This window comes from Dermacentor andersoni, chromosome 5 (genome assembly GCF_023375885.2).
Source record: "Dermacentor andersoni chromosome 5, qqDerAnde1_hic_scaffold, whole genome shotgun sequence".
Classification (NCBI taxonomy): domain Eukaryota; kingdom Metazoa; phylum Arthropoda; class Arachnida; order Ixodida; family Ixodidae; genus Dermacentor; species Dermacentor andersoni.
This window is the reverse complement of record NC_092818.1, coordinates 198,298,118-198,317,858: the sequence shown is the minus strand read 5'-3', so window position 1 is coordinate 198,317,858 and position 19,741 is coordinate 198,298,118. Positions and strand designations below refer to the sequence as shown.

General features: G+C 47.2%; 1 protein-coding gene and 1 long non-coding RNA gene across 3 annotated transcripts in view; one reads left to right on the top strand and one right to left on the bottom strand.

The window, feature by feature from the left end:
• Gad1 (glutamate decarboxylase) overlaps positions 1–19,741 on the top strand; it is a 138,331-nt gene that overhangs the window by 49,818 nt on the left and 68,772 nt on the right. The window contains exons 2-3 of the mRNA XM_050179577.2: positions 3,288–3,521; positions 18,754–18,844. Coding sequence (XP_050035534.1) covers positions 3,288–3,521; positions 18,754–18,844 — 325 coding nt within the window. The remainder of the gene's footprint in view (positions 1–3,287; positions 3,522–18,753; positions 18,845–19,741) is intronic.
• The window catches only part of LOC129385190 (uncharacterized), a 38,973-nt gene continuing 33,620 nt past the window's right edge, over positions 14,389–19,741 (bottom strand). For both annotated transcript variants that reach the window (XR_008612784.2, XR_008612785.1), the window contains exons 2-3: positions 16,621–16,725; positions 14,389–14,579 (exon numbers count right to left, since the gene is read on the bottom strand). This is a non-coding gene — a long non-coding RNA (uncharacterized lncRNA). The remainder of the gene's footprint in view (positions 14,580–16,620; positions 16,726–19,741) is intronic.

Genomic DNA, 19,741 nt, shown 5'->3' with positions numbered 1-19,741 from the left:
TCTTGGGAGAGGTTCGGGATGATGAAATGATTGGGGGATTTTCGGATCTCCGTCCAAACACCTTGTGGATATCCGCCTTCGGCAGAGATCCTCAACAACTTATTTATTTTCTACAACTTACCTGTAAAGGCTTGATTTAGTGCAAACAGTATAGCTATCCCGGATGTCACAGTTCTTTTCGTTCGTGCAGACAATGTTTGTGCTGTTTGTGAACTGCGATGTGGCATTTCGATTCTCTACCAGGCCATACGATGTGCGTCTTCATTAGCAGGAAAATAGAAGTGTTAATGACTGCACCAAACCTCTGGGATTCTCAGTGGCCCCCTTTAGTGCTTGAATGTACAGAACATAGCAACCAGGGCCAGCTGATGTTGCTGAAGACCAAGGGATTTTGTTATTGAGAAGGTGTACTGCGGAAAATAAGCGTTAGGATTATATGAACGAATTACACAGAGGCAGCTTTCCTTGAGAAAGTAGTCATAATGAGCAGTTTACAACAAAATGAGCTCAGTTTGCCTGACCCGATGCGCGGCAAGCTTTTAAAGAGCAAACTCCCCCAAGAACACAACTCCGAAGACTTGTGCGCTCTCTGTGGCCGTATGTGGCATATAGTTCAACTGCAGGACGAGATAACCGTTCTTTCAGTAATAAGTGTGACCAGGTGTAGGCACTACTGACGTAATGCATTGTTATTACCTGCTGTTTAGTATGATCCGATGTGAAAGGTGCGAAAACGAGGACTGATAAAGAAAGAAAAACACACACATGGGGTGCCTGTTCCAATAATGTTTAATCGGGAAAAAAACGCAACAATTTTTTTTTCAGTTTTTCTCTCTATCCATGGTCGTATTCGCGCCTTTCACATCAGATCATGCTCAACCAGGACGCCCAGCTATCCATCCTAACTGCAGTTTAGCATTACTACATAAAACAGAACACACAACTCGTGCCTGCGCGGAACGATGCCAACGTGGAGGCCATCCTGCATCATCAATGCTCTCGTCGCAAGAAAAAACACAACACCAACTATAATGAATTTTGCCAAAATAACGTGCTTGCGTCACGTGTTTGCTACTAAAGCTAGCCTTTCTGCATCGCTCAGCGCATGATATATAGCGGACGTACTTCGCTTACTGCGTGGGTGGCACGAGCGCTCGCGTATAATTAATTTAGCGGTCGGTTCGTCAGAGTAGAGGACCAATGTGAACAATGCTCCGCCTTGCTCCGGAATTATTTTGCCCACTCGGGACGCAAGCGCACGAGCGTTCTTGCCCCCAACGGAATCGGGCCGCCGCGTCCGAGACTCCTTTCGCATTCTGCGACCCCTGAGACAGGGAGAAAAGGAAGTAACCGCGCTCATCTAGCCAGTTTCCCGCCGGAAATAGAAAAAAAAAGATTACTTCCTGCAGCACCGTTGACATTCCTCAGACAAGCTACACGCTGTTCGCTGGCACTTCCGTATACAGTGGCTATAGGGTGGTGGTCGAGTTGTCGCAGCAGGTGGAGTTTGCCTGGCATAGGTATAACCGGCAACTGTGCCACCTGAGCCTCCTGTGAGTATCACTGTGCGCATCACCAGGTGTCGAAGAGCCCCGTGTCTTGCACGAAGGCAACCAGCAGTCATTGCACTCTCTTCCTCATGGCCGCGGTGCCTCCGAGGAAAACGACGTCTACAAAAGTCATGTGCGTCAGACTACTATTTTGCAGGGTGTCGGCCATCGCTCTTCTATGGGACTCCATTCGCCAACGCAGCTATTTCTTCACCCATGCTTCCGACTCTTTTGATATGTAAGCTCACTCGGTCAGGTTGAATGTCGAGCATACGGAAATGAATGCTCGTCCAGCCGTTCGTCAACAGGGCTAAAATTGGGCGAGTTGGCTGAGCATTGCGAGCGTGTAAGGATTGTATTGTAAATATTTTAAAAACACGAGGCAAGACGCAGTTACAAGATCTACGGTGTTCGACTGCCAGCATTTTGTCAAACAAACACCGTAGGTCTTAAAACCGTATCTTACACCGCTTTCTTTAAATAAATTATTTTGTTGAACAGCTTGGCTAACGTTAGCTGGGACACTTACATAATGGGCAAACCAGTCGTTGCCCGAATGACTGCGTCGGGAACACTGCAGCAATGTAAAGAACAGAATTAATGGACAAAAAGCGCATCTGCACTCCAAAATATCATAGCTGTGTTGTTCTAGCTCGCAATCGCAGTCCATGGCTATAAGGCTTATTTTTTAGGCGAAGGTGATATGCGAATAAAAAGAAAAGGTCGTCCACCAAAGTCGGCGCGAAAGAAGACAAGATCGAGGTACATGGTATATGTATTCATATGGTTATGAAATTGTGGGCATTTTCGAGCTATGTGCTATGTTTCCTACCTTCTATTGGAAGATATTACATTTATTTCCCCGAACCCTCTATCTCTTTTTTTTTTTTCATTTTCATGTGTCCTTTTTTAACCACATGTAGGTCAACGTTGTCTTCTTTCGCGTCAATTTTGGTTGACATGCCTTCCTTTCTTTGCATTTTTTATACCAAGAGGCCAGTTGGGCCCATCCCGGAGATAACGCGGTCTATGGTGCAATGTGGTTAATGTTCGACTATATTGTCGCCAATTATGCCCACACAATTAATTTTATTAACTGTGCTACTAATCACTACTTCTTGTCTCCTCCGGGCCTACAATTTGACACCTTATTCGACATGCTACGACTCACTGGAGACGCGAATGGACCGTTTCTTGATCAAGATGTCAAATAGACTCCGATCCCACGTACGCCAAATGCGTGTAAAGTTGCCCAAGAAGAACTTGTATTCAAAAAACCTGTCAGTGTGTCTTCCGTGACGGAAGATGGGCCTCTGCCTTTTGTATACCACATGAGTGCAGTGATCTACGTGTGTCTCATTCTTTCTTTAGTCCGGCGTATGTCGTTTATACGCTCGCAGTCGCCGCTGTTGTTGGCCAGGTTGAACAATACTAACTGTTGGACATAGGACTGAAAACGGCTGGAGAACCTACAACAATATTAATACCTAAGTAAACCTTAAGGCTGATAACTACAAACAGTTGAAATACTTGTAATTGAAAGTAGCGCAAGAAAGACTTAATCATAAGGGAGGGTGCGTAGCACAAGCCGTAGCATAAGCCGTAGCACAAGCCCTTATGATTGTGTTATTTTGCCCTACCTTCCGTTCCAAGTACGTCTAACGCACTATATCCATGAACAAGATTTACTACACGAACAGCTCACTTACTTCTTCGTGTCATGTGTTGCCTTCGCAGACCTTTACCCTTTCCGGGACGACTCCGGGCCGACACGAGAGTTCCTGCAACGCGTCTTCGACATTCTGTGGGCCTACGTCGACAAGCAACAGGACCGCTCAAGCAAGATACTCGAGTTCCACATGCCCGAGGAGCTGATAAATATCTTAGACCTCGAGCTGCCCGACGAGTCGCAGCCGCTGCAGCGCGTGCTGGCCGATTGCGCCGAAGCGCTCAAGCACCAAGTGCGCACAGGTATGCGTGCATGCGTCTGCAGTGGCTCGACGGCTGCAGCGCGGATTGGCGAGCGTCCATTTGCCCGCCTGTCTGCTTGCTTGCGTTCTTCATTGAGAAGCAAAAAAAAAAAAAAAGCGCGATTACCGCCTCTGTGTACTTTTGTGTATTACTTGTAAAGGCGCACATGACAGGCATATGACAACTCCCAATGTTCAATGACTCGGCAAAGTTCGTCTAAGAACGCTAATAGTTTTTGTGCAAAGGAGAGTATTGGAAAAGAAAGAAAGAAAGAAAGAAAGAAAGAAAGAAAGAAAGAAAGAAAGAAAGAAAGAAAGGTGGTGCAGACGAAAAGCGCTGTGCAAGTTCAATCACGTTTCTTTGAAGGCTGTCAACAGGCACGTGTAATTCTGACTGGACTTGTAAGGAACGATATAAAATTGTTGTGCATTGCACATTCCTCTGGTGTCTGCTGCCGGACACTCTCTGTTCTGTGCCACAATCAGTGATATCGCAAAGTTGTTTTTTTTTCTTCCCCTCACTGTCGAAAAAGAGAGAGAGCCAAGGTGGAACAATGGTCAACAACAAATTAGTGCTTGATATTACCGAGACAAAGTGTCTCGTTATCGTGCGCTGCAAGTTGTTCATCATGAAATTAATAATAACCAAACTACTACTAAAAAAGAAACAGATTAAAATGAAGAGGGAACATCGCGCTCCAATCACATTTTGTCGCTGCTTAACCATTATTTCTTGCTCTTCTTGCGTTTTGAGTGAGGAAAAAGTTCGGGCAACGCGAGCACAAGCTGTGCTCACATCAGCCCGCCGGCGGCCCGGCAGTCGACTAGCGTCACCCGACGGCGCCGATAATTCTCTGCTGGATAACAAGGCTGCGAGTGCGATTATGCTTGGTGCATCTAGCGTAAAAAACAAGCGATCGCGAACGGTCTCACTTCAGCGACATTGAAGTAAAAATAATCGTAAGCAGCGGAAACAATCACATGGCAGAGCAAGAGCCACGACCACAGCAACATAATTAAGGGCATTTTCGCCCTCACCAAAACTAAGTGGGGGCACCGCCAGGATTCCAGGCTGGCGTCCCTGCTATTATTGAGGCCTCCGATTTCAGGACACCCACCCCCGCCGGGATGTCGGGCAACCGCGTGATATCGACTCGTAATTGGAGACTCTTAGTGTCATGCGGGCGAGTAGATGACCGAATGCGGGCAGGGGGTTCGGGACGTGTAAAAGCATTGGAAAAGTGGCCACACGGAAGGTGATGACTTGGAAACGACGCTTAAAACAATGCGATCTCGCCACTCGCAAGTGTTTATTCACTAATGAACAAAAGCTGCAACACCGACTTCCTTCACGTGAATGGTGCTAACAGCAGCCCATATTCTTACAAAAACAAACTATGCAAATCCCAGGTATTGTGGGAATCACTGCTATGCGAAGCATTTTGCAGGTTGCTGGCTGTTCAGCACCGTTTGGGGTTCTTCGAAGAGTTACGAGGTGGAGCATCGTGTTTGCCCAAAGCAAGCACTTGTGTTTGACGCGAGCCTGGCATAATTCAAAGAACGCTTCACATTAAAAAGAGAGATTTCAGCGATTCCACTGGGTATGGATACATTTTCCGGGACAGCAATCACCGGGGGCGCTGTCATCTTCTCAAGAACAACTTCTTTGCGATGCGCAGAACGTTGTTTTCGCCCGCTATATAGTTTGCTTGCTGCGCTATATGAAATTTTGTTGACAGACTATTGAAACACCATTAATTGGTCAACGTCGTGAAATGAAACTGAAATAGTATTGTGTTGCTTTGGATATATGATATTGAAATAGTTATTGAGTAACGCTGAACACTGCATGACTCTTTAGATAACGTTGAAATTTTGTTGCGACCAACTGCGTACAAAAATTGTTCTTACGATGACATTGCCCCGTAATCTGAAAAGTGCGGCAGCAAATGCCTACTGTCCGCAGTACCATCCATTTGCAAGCAGGGCATGCGGGATAGCCGCTGTTAACGATACCTCAACGAGATGGCCTTTACCGAGTCGGCGTCGGCTCGTGGTGCATCCTGTAGAGTTTCTTACTTTGTGCAGAAAATTGTGCGTATCCGCACAATAGGTTTTTTTCGCGGTCTACCGCAATGTTCCGTTTCACACAAATTGCATCATCGCCTGAACATAGCCCGATACAGGACAGCACCTACAAAATCGCCTCGGCGCGCATACGTACTACCTGTGCGATGACAGATACTCTTTTTGCCGGATCTGTTCTCTACGGAATCGCGCCACGTAACAACAAATGCTATACCTAAGTATCCTCACAGCAACAAATATACGTTCTCAAGCGCATCATTCCTTTATTAAATTGGATGCATTTCTGTGACTATTACTTGCGTTTGTTGGCTCGTTCCCCGTTTTCGTGCTCAAACTTCCTCCGCTAAGGGCACTTGCTGTCGCGCAACCAACTTACGAGATGGGTTCGTTATCGAACGTGAGACGCATGCGCAGTAGCTGGTAGCGCTTTGTCGCGTTTCTCCGGTACCGTAGGGAGGGGGGGGGGGGGTATTCTGCAAGTTTCTGCCTATTTCGGCCGGAGCTGACCAGCTGGAGCTTAACCAGGGACTAGGAAACTGGCTGTAATCGCCTGTTTTCTCCTCGGTAGTACCCCAGCCCAGCCAATCAGCACTTCAGCAGCATCCGAAATGGACATGTATACACTATAGGTGTACACGTACAGATTAGACCCCCTGGGCTTCCGGTTACGGGGGACGTTTGACGCGGAAGTCCGCTGCGCGTCCGTTGTAGGTGCAATGTCCTTTTCTTTCATGGGTAATACACATTTCAGTGCCATATATTTTCGAACCTATCTGTGACAACACTTTCACTGTTCCTATAGGACACTCAAAGGCCCCACCTTCTGAGTGACCTAGTTTGCTTCAGGCATCGTAACTCTCTTTCCTTGTTATTATTTTTTGTAATTCGGCTTTGGTAACTCACGACTGTCGTTAAAAAAGCACGCACGCAATGCGAGCCACGCGGCGTTGCAGGCGGAGCGCGTCTCGATCGATTCGCAGGGCGCAGGATGCGAGCCCGACGGCAAACCTCCAGCGCCAATCCATTTGCGCGTACAAAAGAACAGCACGCTTGCGCTACCTTGCAGAACCAGAGCACAATTTTCAAAGAAGCTGTCTCGTTCGAGCATTAAGAATTTCAGTTGCTTGTAATTAAACCACGCAGTAAAACAAAAACGTTGCCTACATATAACGCTTTCGTGCACTTGCTTGAGAGATTTTTAGCAAAAGCTGTACTTTACCCACATATTTTAAACTTCGCATGCACACCAGCCATGGTTTGCCCCCCATTTTCAGCAAATTTGATCTCTTCGGGTATTACATAGTACGTATACGATATAGAAAGCTAGATTCCACACCATTCTTAAATCAAACCTATTACGCTATGGAGCGTTTCTCGAAGTCATTTACTGCAAAGTCCATAATTGCCCATACACACTCTCCGAACTAGGCATGCATGTCACCCATAACTTCCCCTGATTTTCACCAAATATTAACGAGGTACCTCGCTTAATCCACCGAGGTCACCGGAGAAACCTATGACGCACTTAGTATTACGCATGCAAATATAGGGAAAACACGGGTCCTCAATGATTGTGTAAAATGCTCATAATTAGGCCAGGAAGGCTAAACTTTCTCCACACAACACTCTTAGTGTAACCCTTACTTACACCTAATGTAATTTTAATGGCAAGTACAGTTCTTCTATATAGGACGCCGGGAAACTTTGCGGGTAACGGTTTATGTATAACCTTTTCGAAAACGCGCTGATAGAACGTTTTGCAAACTCCTTAGTTGTCTGGTTCTGTTGTACCTGCGCCTGCGAATCGCTGATATGTCTCTTGTTTCCTTGAAATGTCAGCTTTTGGCATGCTGCGTTCTTTGAGTATACACTGGGCAAAGCATATATATGCTTTGTAAGATAATCTCGCAACTCTCCGCAACGCTTGCATATTTCTACAAAAGAACTGAAACTAACCTACACATCACAGGCTGTCATCATACATACTCCTCAACATGCTTCCAATGTCAAGCGAATATAAACTACGCGCCCCGTTTAGTTCCCAATGGAAATAACAGAAAAACAACTACGTGCCTCTTATAACGAAATAACAAATAGAGAAAATGAGCATACGCAGCAACTATTTTCGAAGTTCATAAATAATATAAGCAGTCCAAGCTTTTAAATACGCGTCACCCATAGTACGGCCCCCATCCTTGTTAAATATAAAATTGCCGCAATTTTCAGTTATCCCAGGACAGTCACAATACTTTGTCACTTTGGGAACAAGCACCAAAGGGCGGTTTAGCAATTATCATTTAGCCCCTAATTAACCCACACCCTTCAAATTTTGTCTGCAGGTCACCCCTATTATACCCTCTCTTTCCCTTTTTTCTATAGTCACTATATATATATAAACCTGGTGAATGGTCTACTTCTTTCAAGACACTGAAACGGCATACCGTGTTTTAGCGCTTTGAGCCGCACCAACAGCTTCGCTGCGAAGGAAACCGGCAGGGGCGCCGTCGTTACAATGCTCGGATTAAAAACGCACGATTTTCTTCAGCGCTGCCTTGCAGCACCGAGCACGCGAGTGCTACGCGCAAAGCTCGGGCGAACAGCGCGGAACAAAAACGCACGGGCGCAGGCGAACGAAACACGCAGCTGGGTGCCTGCGCCTCACGCTCTGTCGCATTGGGACAAACTCTGGCAGCCGCCATATCAGGGGCACGCACCGCAAAAATAATATTTGTGCCCGCTGCGAAGGAGGGAAGGGAGCAGGGGAGCGAGCGCGGGCCGTCGCTTTGTCGGCCGGGCTCGTTCGGCACTTTCATTCTTCCACGGCGTCCCAACCCGTACCCCCGTCGGTCTGTGCTCTGCAGAGAATAAACGATGCGCCCGAGATCGAAAGCAAGATAGAAAAACAACAGAGCGAACCCCGGCAAAGGCACGCGGTGGGTGAGCAAATTGGAATATTGGTCCCCACTCACCCCTTGGCTCCTCCCCAGCTATCGCGTTCGCGCTCGTGTTTCTTTGGGCGCCGCAACTTCTCGATGCAAGACGCGGCGACAGTCGCGAGTCTGGGGCAAAAGCAGGCTCGTGCGCACAGGCGACAAGAGCGCTCGTCGATAGGCAGGCGCAGCGAGGGATTGCTCCGTTATTGCGTTCTCCTCGACGCCTTTTCAACAGAAGGAATTCGGGAATGCGAAAATGAAAGGCGCGTCGTCGCCTCAGTGAAGAGAGAGATGAAGCCGCAGCGACTATTGGAGCGAGAACGGAGACATCGGAGCGCGAGACCTTTCGTCTCGACCTTTCGGCTCGTTGCTGCTGCTTTGTTGAATCAAGCCATGGTTTCATAATATTTTGACACGTCTTTTACATTTCAAGCAACGAATCTCATTCCTCAAGCCTATAGCAGTGTTTCACGACCTGTTTAATTGGGGATTTGGCCGCATCCCTACGATGCATGCAGCTAAGCGGCAACTTTCAAAAGCTTCCTTTCTGGCAGCAGCCATGCACTCCAAGAAAATGCGACATTTGCTGACACAAGCCACGAGTAACATCTCGTAGAAAGATTCTTGAACATCCGCACGCTTATTGGGATAAAGAGTTAAATTACGGGAACAAGAATTCGACCTACACAGGGAAAACTAAGGTTTGCGTGGGCGACGGAAATTCAGCTTCCAACACGGACGACGCTTACTCGGTTCTTCAACAGTGCTAGGAGCCGCTATCACCATCATCATGCAAAGTTCGTGCATCGGAGCGGGGACGGCGAAGCACGTAAAATGTCGGCATCGCCTCCAGGTGCTGGAACGCACCCTGCGCTGTATACCTCCACTAAAACGGGGAGTCCGCGAGAGATACACGAGGCAAGCGGAGATAATTTTTTAAAAATTATTATTATTGCCTCAGTTTGCCTTACGGCAACGTGCCCGCACTGCGACGCACCGCGGCGCGACGTCGCATTCCGGCAGCGCAGTCTGGCGCAGTGCGCATTCCAGCAGCCGCGTCACACGTATTTCTCAACGTCCACCGCTGCGAAACGAAGCACAGCTGCGCGCGGAGGAAAGAGGAACGCGCGCACACGGACAGACGGGCTTTATGACGTCAGCTGCTCGCCGCGTGTACGTTGAACGGATCCCTGCCAACGCCGCCGCCGCTTCCGACGCGGATTGCGCTCTCGCCAGCGACGCGTTTACATTTTTGTGCTTGGTCGTTGTTTTTCTTTTTTCTTTCGGCCCTCCCCGAAAAGGAGAGCGAGTGCGAAGGAGGAATGGGGAGAGAGGAAAGCGTTTTTCCGCACGCGCGCGCTTTCTGGCGGCCGGCATTTGAAAGCCGAGCAAGACGGATGGTATCGTAGCTGGCAAAAGGAAGAAGGACGCGCGGCGCTCCCTTTTCGCGGTTCGCCGGGCGGGATAATCGCTCGCCACGCAAGCGATCGATGCTGCCGCGGTGCCTCCTCGCGCTGCCTTGCGGGAGGCGGGTGCGCGAAGCGTGGTAGCCCCGCCCACTTCAGGAGGAACCGCTCCTCCCCAAAGAGGGACGAGTGGGTCCACCGTCTCCCGCCCCCGCACCCTGTGCCAGCTGTGCGCGCGTGCACTGCGCTTCGCTACAAAGTTCGCGGAAGCTCGTGACGTAAAGCCGCGGTCCCGCTGCTCGCCAGAGCTTGCCTACTGGCTTTAAGCCGAGCAGCGCTCCTAGCTTAGCAAGTCGATTTTCATATGCTATATTTGCGGATGCCGAGTCGCCAATTTTTTTCACGGATACGGCCTCAGCACAAGGCGGGCCTGCCACGAGCAAAGCTTTAGTGGCAAAAGGAGAAGAAAGATTTCTTACAATGGTAATAATGTTGTGCAGTGTGTATAGACTTTGAAAATAATAATAATAATAATAATAATAATTATTATTATTATTATTATTATTATTATTATTATTATTATTATTATTATAAGAAAAAGAACAGAATCCCTTTATTTTCAAGTAATATGTAGTAGGATACACAATAAATACCATTAGACCAATTTCGCTAACCTCTAATTTGTTGAAACAATTGAAAGAATTCTCTATGTGCGTCTTATGAAATCTGTACAGAATAAGTACTTGTTTAGTTTCAGGCCCTCATCCAACTTGGATTAATATAATCATGTGCCATCTGGCTTGCTCGTGTGGATCTGGAACATAGAATAACATTAGCACGGCGCCAGAGACAGGTTGCTGCTCTAATGATAATCGGCATTTGCAAAGCTTACAATTGTGTACAGCACGAAGATTTATTGGCTAGATCAAGTACCCCGCAACCTGGTTGGGCGAACTTTTAATTGGGAGGGAATTTTATTATTCTCTGAGTGACTTTTCTTCGAGTGTACGCAACTCGCCGCAGTTGCTTCGTGGCCACGGTGTTGGGCTGCTAAGCACGAGGTCACGGGATCGAATCCCGCCACAGCGGCCTCATTTCGATGGGGGTGAAATGCGAAAACACCCGTGCACTTAGATTGATGTGCATGGTAAAGAACCCCAGATGCTCCGAATTCCCGGAGTCACCCACTACGGCGTGCCTCGTAATTAGATAGTGGTTCTGGCACGTAAAACCCCATATTCTTCGAGTTTGCGCAGGCAATCACGCGGTGTTTCTGAAGGAGTGGTGACTTCGTCGTAATTTTTAATATCCTGATTAGTTCTAGTCTACCTCATCAAGAATTGCATAAGTATGCATACGCAGATGATATTGTATTTTTTCTTATGAGACAGATATTCACGTCCAGTGACATCTATTACTATTACAAGAAGACGTTTTTTTGCCGCAATTGAACACACACAAATTATTATTATTATTATTTGTTTTGAACACATATACACATATACATAGTTAACAGGAAAGGGAAAGCGAGGGGCACGCTGGCAACTGCCACCGGATGGGGCACAACGCCTGCCTACTCTTCTGAAGGGAGGTGACAGCAGCACAGAAATGGAAGATAGGAAGGAGGGGAGGAAAGAGTAAAGGAAGAGCAACAGCACAAATCTAAAGACTAAAGTAGAACACAGTACATTACGCACGTTGTTCTGCCGAGTTTCGACCTGCAGCCGGAATTAAAGTGACGCCGCGTCGAACAGCCTCCACAATTATCAATTACATCCATGACTAGTCCGCTATGCGGCTAATTGTGTGCTCCACGATGAGACGCCAAGTACAGCTGCACCCAATCACGGTTTCACCGGTAGTCGGTTCACAATATACACTACAAGGTGTTTGAACCCGCTACCTCCCATCTTCGAAGGGAGAAGCGTTGGAACACAGTACAGATCACATACAGTAGGGCCGGTCACTGAAGGTCACGCTACTATAGGATGTTGAATGTTCACGCTACAAACGTGAACCTAAGTTAGTTAACTCTAGAAAGGTTATAGTAGGGCGCGATGGGCCTGATCACGTTTAGATGCACAACCACTGGGGTATAAACATTCCTCGAGTGTCGCACACCGCAGGCCAAGGAGATGATAGTTTCTCACTAGCGACATGCGCTGCTCACGGAAAACGGGACACTCAAATATAAGGTGCTGAAGTGTCTCGTAGCAGCCACAAGACGTACACAATGGACTTGCCACACGCCCTTGTCTGTATAAACGTTCGTGCACGTTCACGCAACCAACCCTCAGCTTGAGCAGTTGTGCTCTAGCGCGACGAGGCAAGCCTCGACAGCGAGCACGGAGCGGGAACGTTTCATTTGCGACGCGCTGATCTGGATGCTGCTTGAGTAAGTGGCGACGAATCAGCAGACGATCGTCATCAAGCTTGCACAACATTTCTGGGCAGTCACAGTTGTTATGAGCGCACCTTGAAGCGAGCCGATCAGCCTCTTCATTTCCGGCGATTCCTACGTGTGAAGGTATCCATTGAGCAACGAGGGATACCCCACGTGATGTAAAAGGAAGACATGTAAAGACAACACGGGCGGCACTTCCAACTGATTTATTTTGGGCTGTGACCCATGAATATATATATGGTGTACCCATTGCCTTTTCTGCCCCAGTCAAACTGGGTCGACTCTGTTCGAGGACCACACTCGAGGAGACCGGTTCGCAAGGCTGTGGAAAGAAACATAGCACGTCCTAAGGGAGATGCGCTACGGGCGTGGTGTACGAAATTCCCCTTGAGTGCGGCAAGTCCTATATGGGACAGACTGGACGCTGCATAATTGAACGAGCCAGGGAACACGAACTAAATCTAATGAAAGATGGCGTTGCACATTTGCCTGCGCACTGCAAGGCCTGCATGTGCAAACCACGTTTTTCTGAGATTAGGATTCTTGGCAGGAGTAGATTTCAAACAGCACGTGAGCTAATGGAAGCTTACTATATAAAGAAGAAAGGTAGAAATTGCATTAGCGATACATCTATCATGCTCTATAAATCGGAAACTAGATTGTTTGACCGCTGGGTAACGTAGATCTGTGAACAGCCAGCGCATGCGTGTATGTGTGTATATATTCATGGGTCACATCCCAACTTAAGTTAGTTGGAAGTGCCGCCCGTGTTGTCTTTATGTGTCTTCCTTTTGTGTGTGTTCAATTACGGCAAAAAAACATGTCTTTTAGCTAGCACCAACTAGGCCAATAAGCAGTTTTGTTGCAACATCTATTACTGTACTACCAGTGCGCCATACGAACTTTGTTAGAAAAATTTCGCCTCTCCATTAACGTGAAAAGCAGTCGATATTTGTTTTATTGCGATATCAATTATATAGACATTCTAAGCGAATTTCGCCGTCGGTGTCGGCCGTCACGGTGAGGTTCTGCATATACGTGTATTGAGATATATGTATGCTATATGCCACGCCCTGCTATATTACATGCAGTATATGCGGGTTTTATTGGTTTTATATTGCCACACCATTGTATGACTAAAGTTGCTCATAGCAGGTCGTACATTCTTGAAAACATTATTACTCAGAATTTTGAGAATGGCAGCCCACAAACAAAGGTCATCAAGCAAAACACCGACCGCACATGCCTTTCATCTTAAGTCTTCCCAGGCTTTAATATTAACAACGCCAACAATAACTGAGCTCAAACATTAAGATGATGTAATTTCATTATCGCGGCTGTGCAGTACCCACGGGATCGGCCCACGAAAGAGGTTTAAAACATACCCGATACGGAAAAGTGGTGGTAAATTCGCTAAGAATGGCCTTGGCTTTTATTAATAAACCTAGACGAAATGTGCGATGACATGATTCAAACAGAAGACCCGTAGCACAGCACCTAGGTTTTACTTAGCTTACGTTTACTTACGAACCTTACACTTCGTGTAATATTCTACCATGTTGCTATCACATTCATTCGTTCGCCCGTACGGCGAAACTTATTTTTCCTCCTTAACAATCCTTTTAACATATCGTTTTGCTTCCTGTTCGAGGCTATATTTCACGTGAACTCAGTGAAGTATTTGGATGTATAGCCTATGACGGTTCATATAATGCTTTCGCATTAATAAAATTCTGTACGAGTACTGGGCATGCCACGTAAGTTATGCCACAGTCAGTCGTTCGGGAATGCGGAGAGAACCTCTTCTGATAATCTACAAAATATGTGTGCGCCCCATTTTAGAATTTTAGCTTCGTGTCGCGTCAGCACCACTTCATCACTCTTGCGCTCACCGTCAGGTGAAAAATAACAAGATTTCACGCACCACACGTGCACCGGTATATCAAGTGCGCGGCACCGAGCAGCTCCAATCAGAGCCAGGCGCTCTTATCATTGATGTATTATCCAACTTTTATTGCAATAGCAATTGTACGGACATCGTTCTGTCACGGTACGCGGCCCACACCCGGAGGATTATGAGGTTTTCGCAGTGCGTCTGGCTGCGAGAACGACGAAGCCAAGTGGACGCACCATCGCGCTTCGCTCCATCGGCGGCAGCAGGAGCCAGGGCAGCGTTCTCCGTTTCACTGCTGGAACGAACGCTGTGCGCTGCTGGTGCATACGCTGATCTGAAAGGAACGGGAAGTGGAGCTAAAATTATATAAACCCTTGATTGGGCGCCCACTAACACCAACAGTTCACCGTGGGTCTCATCTCGTGCAACATCGAAGTGCGACGCCTTTAACGTCGCTGCCGGCGTTCCTCTTCGCGCCAGCGCTCTAAGACGACTGCCAAGGCGATACTCCTGCTGAGAAGCAGGAGTTTCTGGTGCGCTATAGGTTGCGCCACCATGTCGCATCCGCGTATCGTTGAGCGCTTTCCGAGGAGCGTAACGCAACCTTGATATCGCTTTTAATGCTCCGCCTTTGCACAAAACTGCCATTTATTTTTTTAAATATTTAATATGATAAAAACAACAAATCTAAGTAAAACAAACGCAGTCAGAATTAGCGCATCTTATGCACCAAGTACCTGACAATTAGGGAAGGACACGTATTCAGACAGCACAGCCATTAGATCTGGTGGGTGCTCTTAAGTCACTAAGCACATGGTCTGCTGACTCCGAAGTTGGCCCCGCTTGGTAGCTCGTGCGAATTTTGTAGCCTACGCGACGCAAGTTCGGAGAGCGGTGGCATCTGCGTGTACATTGCGGAGACAGCACGTATGCTGACGCAGCATGTGTCTCGCGCTCTCCAGAACTAAAATCGCATACGGTTGTGTCACTCGTTCGCAGCGCGGCTTTCAGTGCAACGAATATCCCCCCCTCTTTTTTATCTTACTGCTTTCATTTGGTCAGTGTTCTTTAATAGACAGCTTGAGGGGCCTATACAAACGTGCGCGTAATTATTTTCTTTTTTTTCTTTTTGGTAGATCATTGTGGACCTCGCTACAATATCACAAGAAAAAACTGAACAGACCAAATGTTTAGCCTCGGGAGACTCTCCTTAATGGTTGACAAAGCAGATGCGTCTGGTTGGGGCTCTTTATGCTGTAATTGCCGAACACGAACAAGTATAATCCGCACCCAGAGAGAAACGCAAAGCTGATGCACAACAGGCATCCAAGTTGGTTGTTCCAAAATATGCGCGCTACAGTTCTGATACAGTTCTGATGCCATCACGGCCAATGTGAGCCGCCTTTTCTCGAACCTTTTCTCGAAAACACGTCACATGTCAGTCAAGCGTCCCTCTGCGAGGGCGCCAAATGTTTTTATTCTTTTTTTCTTCTTGTTCTGCTTCCTTACTGGGAAACCGTCATTCAAAGGCACTTGAGCAGCCACTTCACCAAACTCCTTTCCTGTCATCACACATAGGAGAGCTCTGAACTCCCGTCCCGCACACCCAGACGCAGGTTCGTCGAAGCGTGTCTGACGGTGCGATATGCATCTGTGGGAACCTGTCTGCATCGACGGTCATGTGACGTAAGGCGCGAAGAGCCGAAATCGTCAGGTGGGGCCGCGTTACGCAGCACCGCGTGCCTTTTCATTCGGCCTCCGTTAAACAAGAAAAAGTATACGCAGGCGTGGCAGGGTGGCGCAAAATCAGTTGGCGACAGCCACCGACGCTAAGCGGCACTGCTAAGAGCCTTTTCCTGTCGCACGTACTTGGCGCCATCGCCTCCGCCGCGTGGGAAGCCTTGCAGGCGGCGCGCTGTGCCGTGGTGAGCGGGATAGCTAGCTTGTCGGATTGTGCCAAATCTCTTGGTTGTTTCAAAAACGTTTGAATTGGGAACTCTCTGTCACGTGACATGTGGGCGTGAGTGCAGCTTTTCTCGCGAAACCTGACGCTTCATGCTGCTATATTTAGTTGCAGCAAACCTGAGATGCCTCGCAGCCAGGACCTATAATCTCCTCTATAAAGCTTACGTACCTGCCCGTAGCGCACTAAAGGTGCCTCCATAGTGTATCTGTACATGGAGACTTTAAATCTAGGCTCCGAGGACATCGTATTTATCATTCTCGCGCTCAACAGCATTCCTGGAAAATATTCCGAATAAAAATCCCGCCTTATGTGCAAGGTATGGCATTTATCTTCGACTTCGACGTGCAAATGCATTGCACCTGGCTTACAATAACATTCGGTGCCTCCTTGAAGCTCATTTTGTCATTACCTTTGAGTAGACGCTTTCTTGCTACGGTGCAGGCATAATCGTGCATAATAAATATATAATGGGGACGTCCATCACATGCCATCCTCAGGTTCGTTGACAGAGGCTCTGTAAGAAAAACGTAGCGTGTAAATATAGACAGAACGTTGACGTCCCCAACAAAACTATTTTTTCTTCGCTTGTTTCTTGTGTAGTATTGTGTCTAACAGTATACGACACCTGTTTGATAAGTGCTGTCACCCGTATTTATGCGTAAAACTTGTAGCATACAAGCGTCGCTGTCACATCTCTTAAGTCATACCATCTTAAACATTAAAACAGGACTGAAGAAGCTGGTTTTTTATGCAAAAAAGAAGTGAGGCGTGCAGACAGGACACAAGAGTAGAGAAGTGGACAACACGAACGCCGACTATCAACTGAAGGGAGCACTGAGGCGAAAAAAGAAATAAGACACAAAACTCATCTGCGCATGCTCAGTAATGGTAACACCACGTGTCAGTCGGGTACACGTGCCGGTCTACGTGAGAGATAACTGTTAAGGCACTTAATCTCTTCCTTATTAAGGAAGAGATAAGTGCCTTACACCACGTGTCAGTCGGGTACACGTGCCGGTCTACGTGAGAGATAACTGTTAAGGCACTTAATCTCTTCCTGATTAAGGAAGAGTTTTGTGTGCTTATGCACACATGTGCCTTATGTGTGACACAAAACACATGCGCAGATGAGTTTTGTGTCTTCTTTCTTTTTTCGCCTCAGTGCTCCCTTCAGTTGATAGTCGGCGTTCGTGTTGTCCACTTCTCTACTCTTGTGTCCTGTCTGCACGCCTCACTTCTATTTTGCATAATGAATCCTTACCAACTAGCTCAGCTTTCTGTCGTTCTAAGCTTGTTTTGTCTACTTACGGCAATTGTATGTGAACTGAACAAGCAATAAAGATTGAAGCACAACTGCTCCGACAAGCGTGAGCAACCCACTCACAGATGTCTCCGATGAACACAAGTCGTAACAGCTGTTATAACTAATTCGCTCGGCTTATCTCCATCCAAGCATGTTCGAATAATTTTTAGCGTTTGAAAATATTTGCGTTGTTCAGTAACTTCAGCTAAATTTAGGAGAACCACAATCTTCGGCAAACCAAAGGTGCAATATCGCGACTGTCATTGCCCCGTTTTTCTTGCAAAGTAAAAAAGAAAAAAAAGAACATTGCAGGTCACGTATACCTGTATGGACTCTGTAGACTAACAAACGTCTGTCGCGCATGATTTCTCACTAGTGCACATATTCACAATATTGTTAAGAGCATCAGTGAGCTTGCCATACAACTCATCTCGCAGCTGATCACTGCGGCATCTTTGCCGCATTAATGCTTTACAGGCGGCAAAGCACGCTTTACAGGCAAAAAATTAAAAAAGTACGGAAGAAAATTTTTGACAAAGCCGCAAAATTTGCTACAGGACAGCAAATTTGCCCTCGTGCATCGGTTTTCAAATTTTAAAGCCGTTAAGCAAATAACCTAAATTGTTTAGGGGTCGTGCAGTGCGGATCGAATTGCGTCCGCCCCCTCCAAAGCTTTGGACGCGTCACGCGGAACACGCAGCTCGCGGTCAGCGGAAGCCAACACGGACAGTTTGTCACTTCCAGGTGGTTGTGAAGGCAGCCAATGTGCGAAATTAGTTGCCTCAAATCCCTGTCGGGATCGATGGTGTCGCGACGCGCGGGCGCGCAATCCCGCGGAACTGTTGTGTATCGTGTGCTACGAGTGAAGAGCGGAAAAAAACACTTACGTAGGACATAGCGAGCGATGAAAACTACTGAATGAGATTATAATTAGCGTCGCATATGTATGTATGTATGTATGTATGTATGTATGTATCTATGTATCTATGTATCTATGTATCTATGTATCTATGTATCTATGTATCTATGTATCTATGTATCTATGTATCTATGTATGTATGTAATATCGATATCTAATAATGGTCATCTCTGCCTATTAAAAAAAGTTCTTTCTTGAGGGAACAATACAGTTCAAACAAATTACGCGCGACATTTTGTGCCCGTGATTAACAGCGTAGCTGGCGTTGTTATACGAACTCGCTATAACGACACGTACTCTTTCTCTCTCCCATTTGTCAGGTCACCCGCACTTCTTCAACCAGCTGTCAAGTGGCCTGGACATTATCTCCTTGGCGGGCGAGTGGCTCACTGCTGCAGCCAACACTAACATGTGAGATAATTCTGTCTAGAAACTCACTCCTTGGATTCTGCTGCACCGTTACGTTGGTGCAATTCTGTTATTTATCGATGCGAGAGCATCAAACGACCCAATGAGCGAAAAAGCCGGCGGCCTCTGTAGCAGCAGGGCACCCCCTCTCCCATTGGCTGGGACGCCACGTCACGAGCTCACCTCGCACATTCGTGACGCTGGATCGCGCTTGCTGCCTCGGGCCTCGACGGAACAGAGTGAGCGAAAGGAAACACCTGCTGGGGCTGCGCTATTGCGTGAGGTCGCCGCGACCCATTGCCGCAACGCACATGACCCTCGCTCTCGCAAGCGTGCGTTACCGGTGCGTTACTTGCACGCTCAAGCTCTCGCACGCGTTCGAGCTGCGCCTCGGTGAGGTCAAACCAAACGCACCAAGCGTTTTGACACGCTCGCTTGCCCTCATAACTCGAAGGACCGCTCTCAGGGGCGTTCAATCGGACATTAATGCTTGCATATTCGCGACTCGTAAGAAGCGCTTAGGTGTACTCGAATTTTTTGGCAGGTAAACTTGTATTTTTCCGTTTGTTTGATATTTCGTAGCTCACATACACCTATTTTTATTATTGTGACACGAACATTACTTCTAGGGCTCAATTATGTGCAGCATTATATTAAATTACATTTCAGACTTGGACACTTCTTCAAGGAACCCGAACGTTTGCTGGCGTCCGTTATACAATTTGTCTTTAAAGTCTAAATGACTAATGAGTGAATGGCACCAGGGGACGTGCACCAGATGTTGGCCGACAAATTGGAATGGCTCGGTAGCGATAGCCGTTTTGGACGTTGATGCCAGGAATCACTTGATACAACATTTCAGTTATTTATTTATTTATTTACTTATTTATTTACTTATTT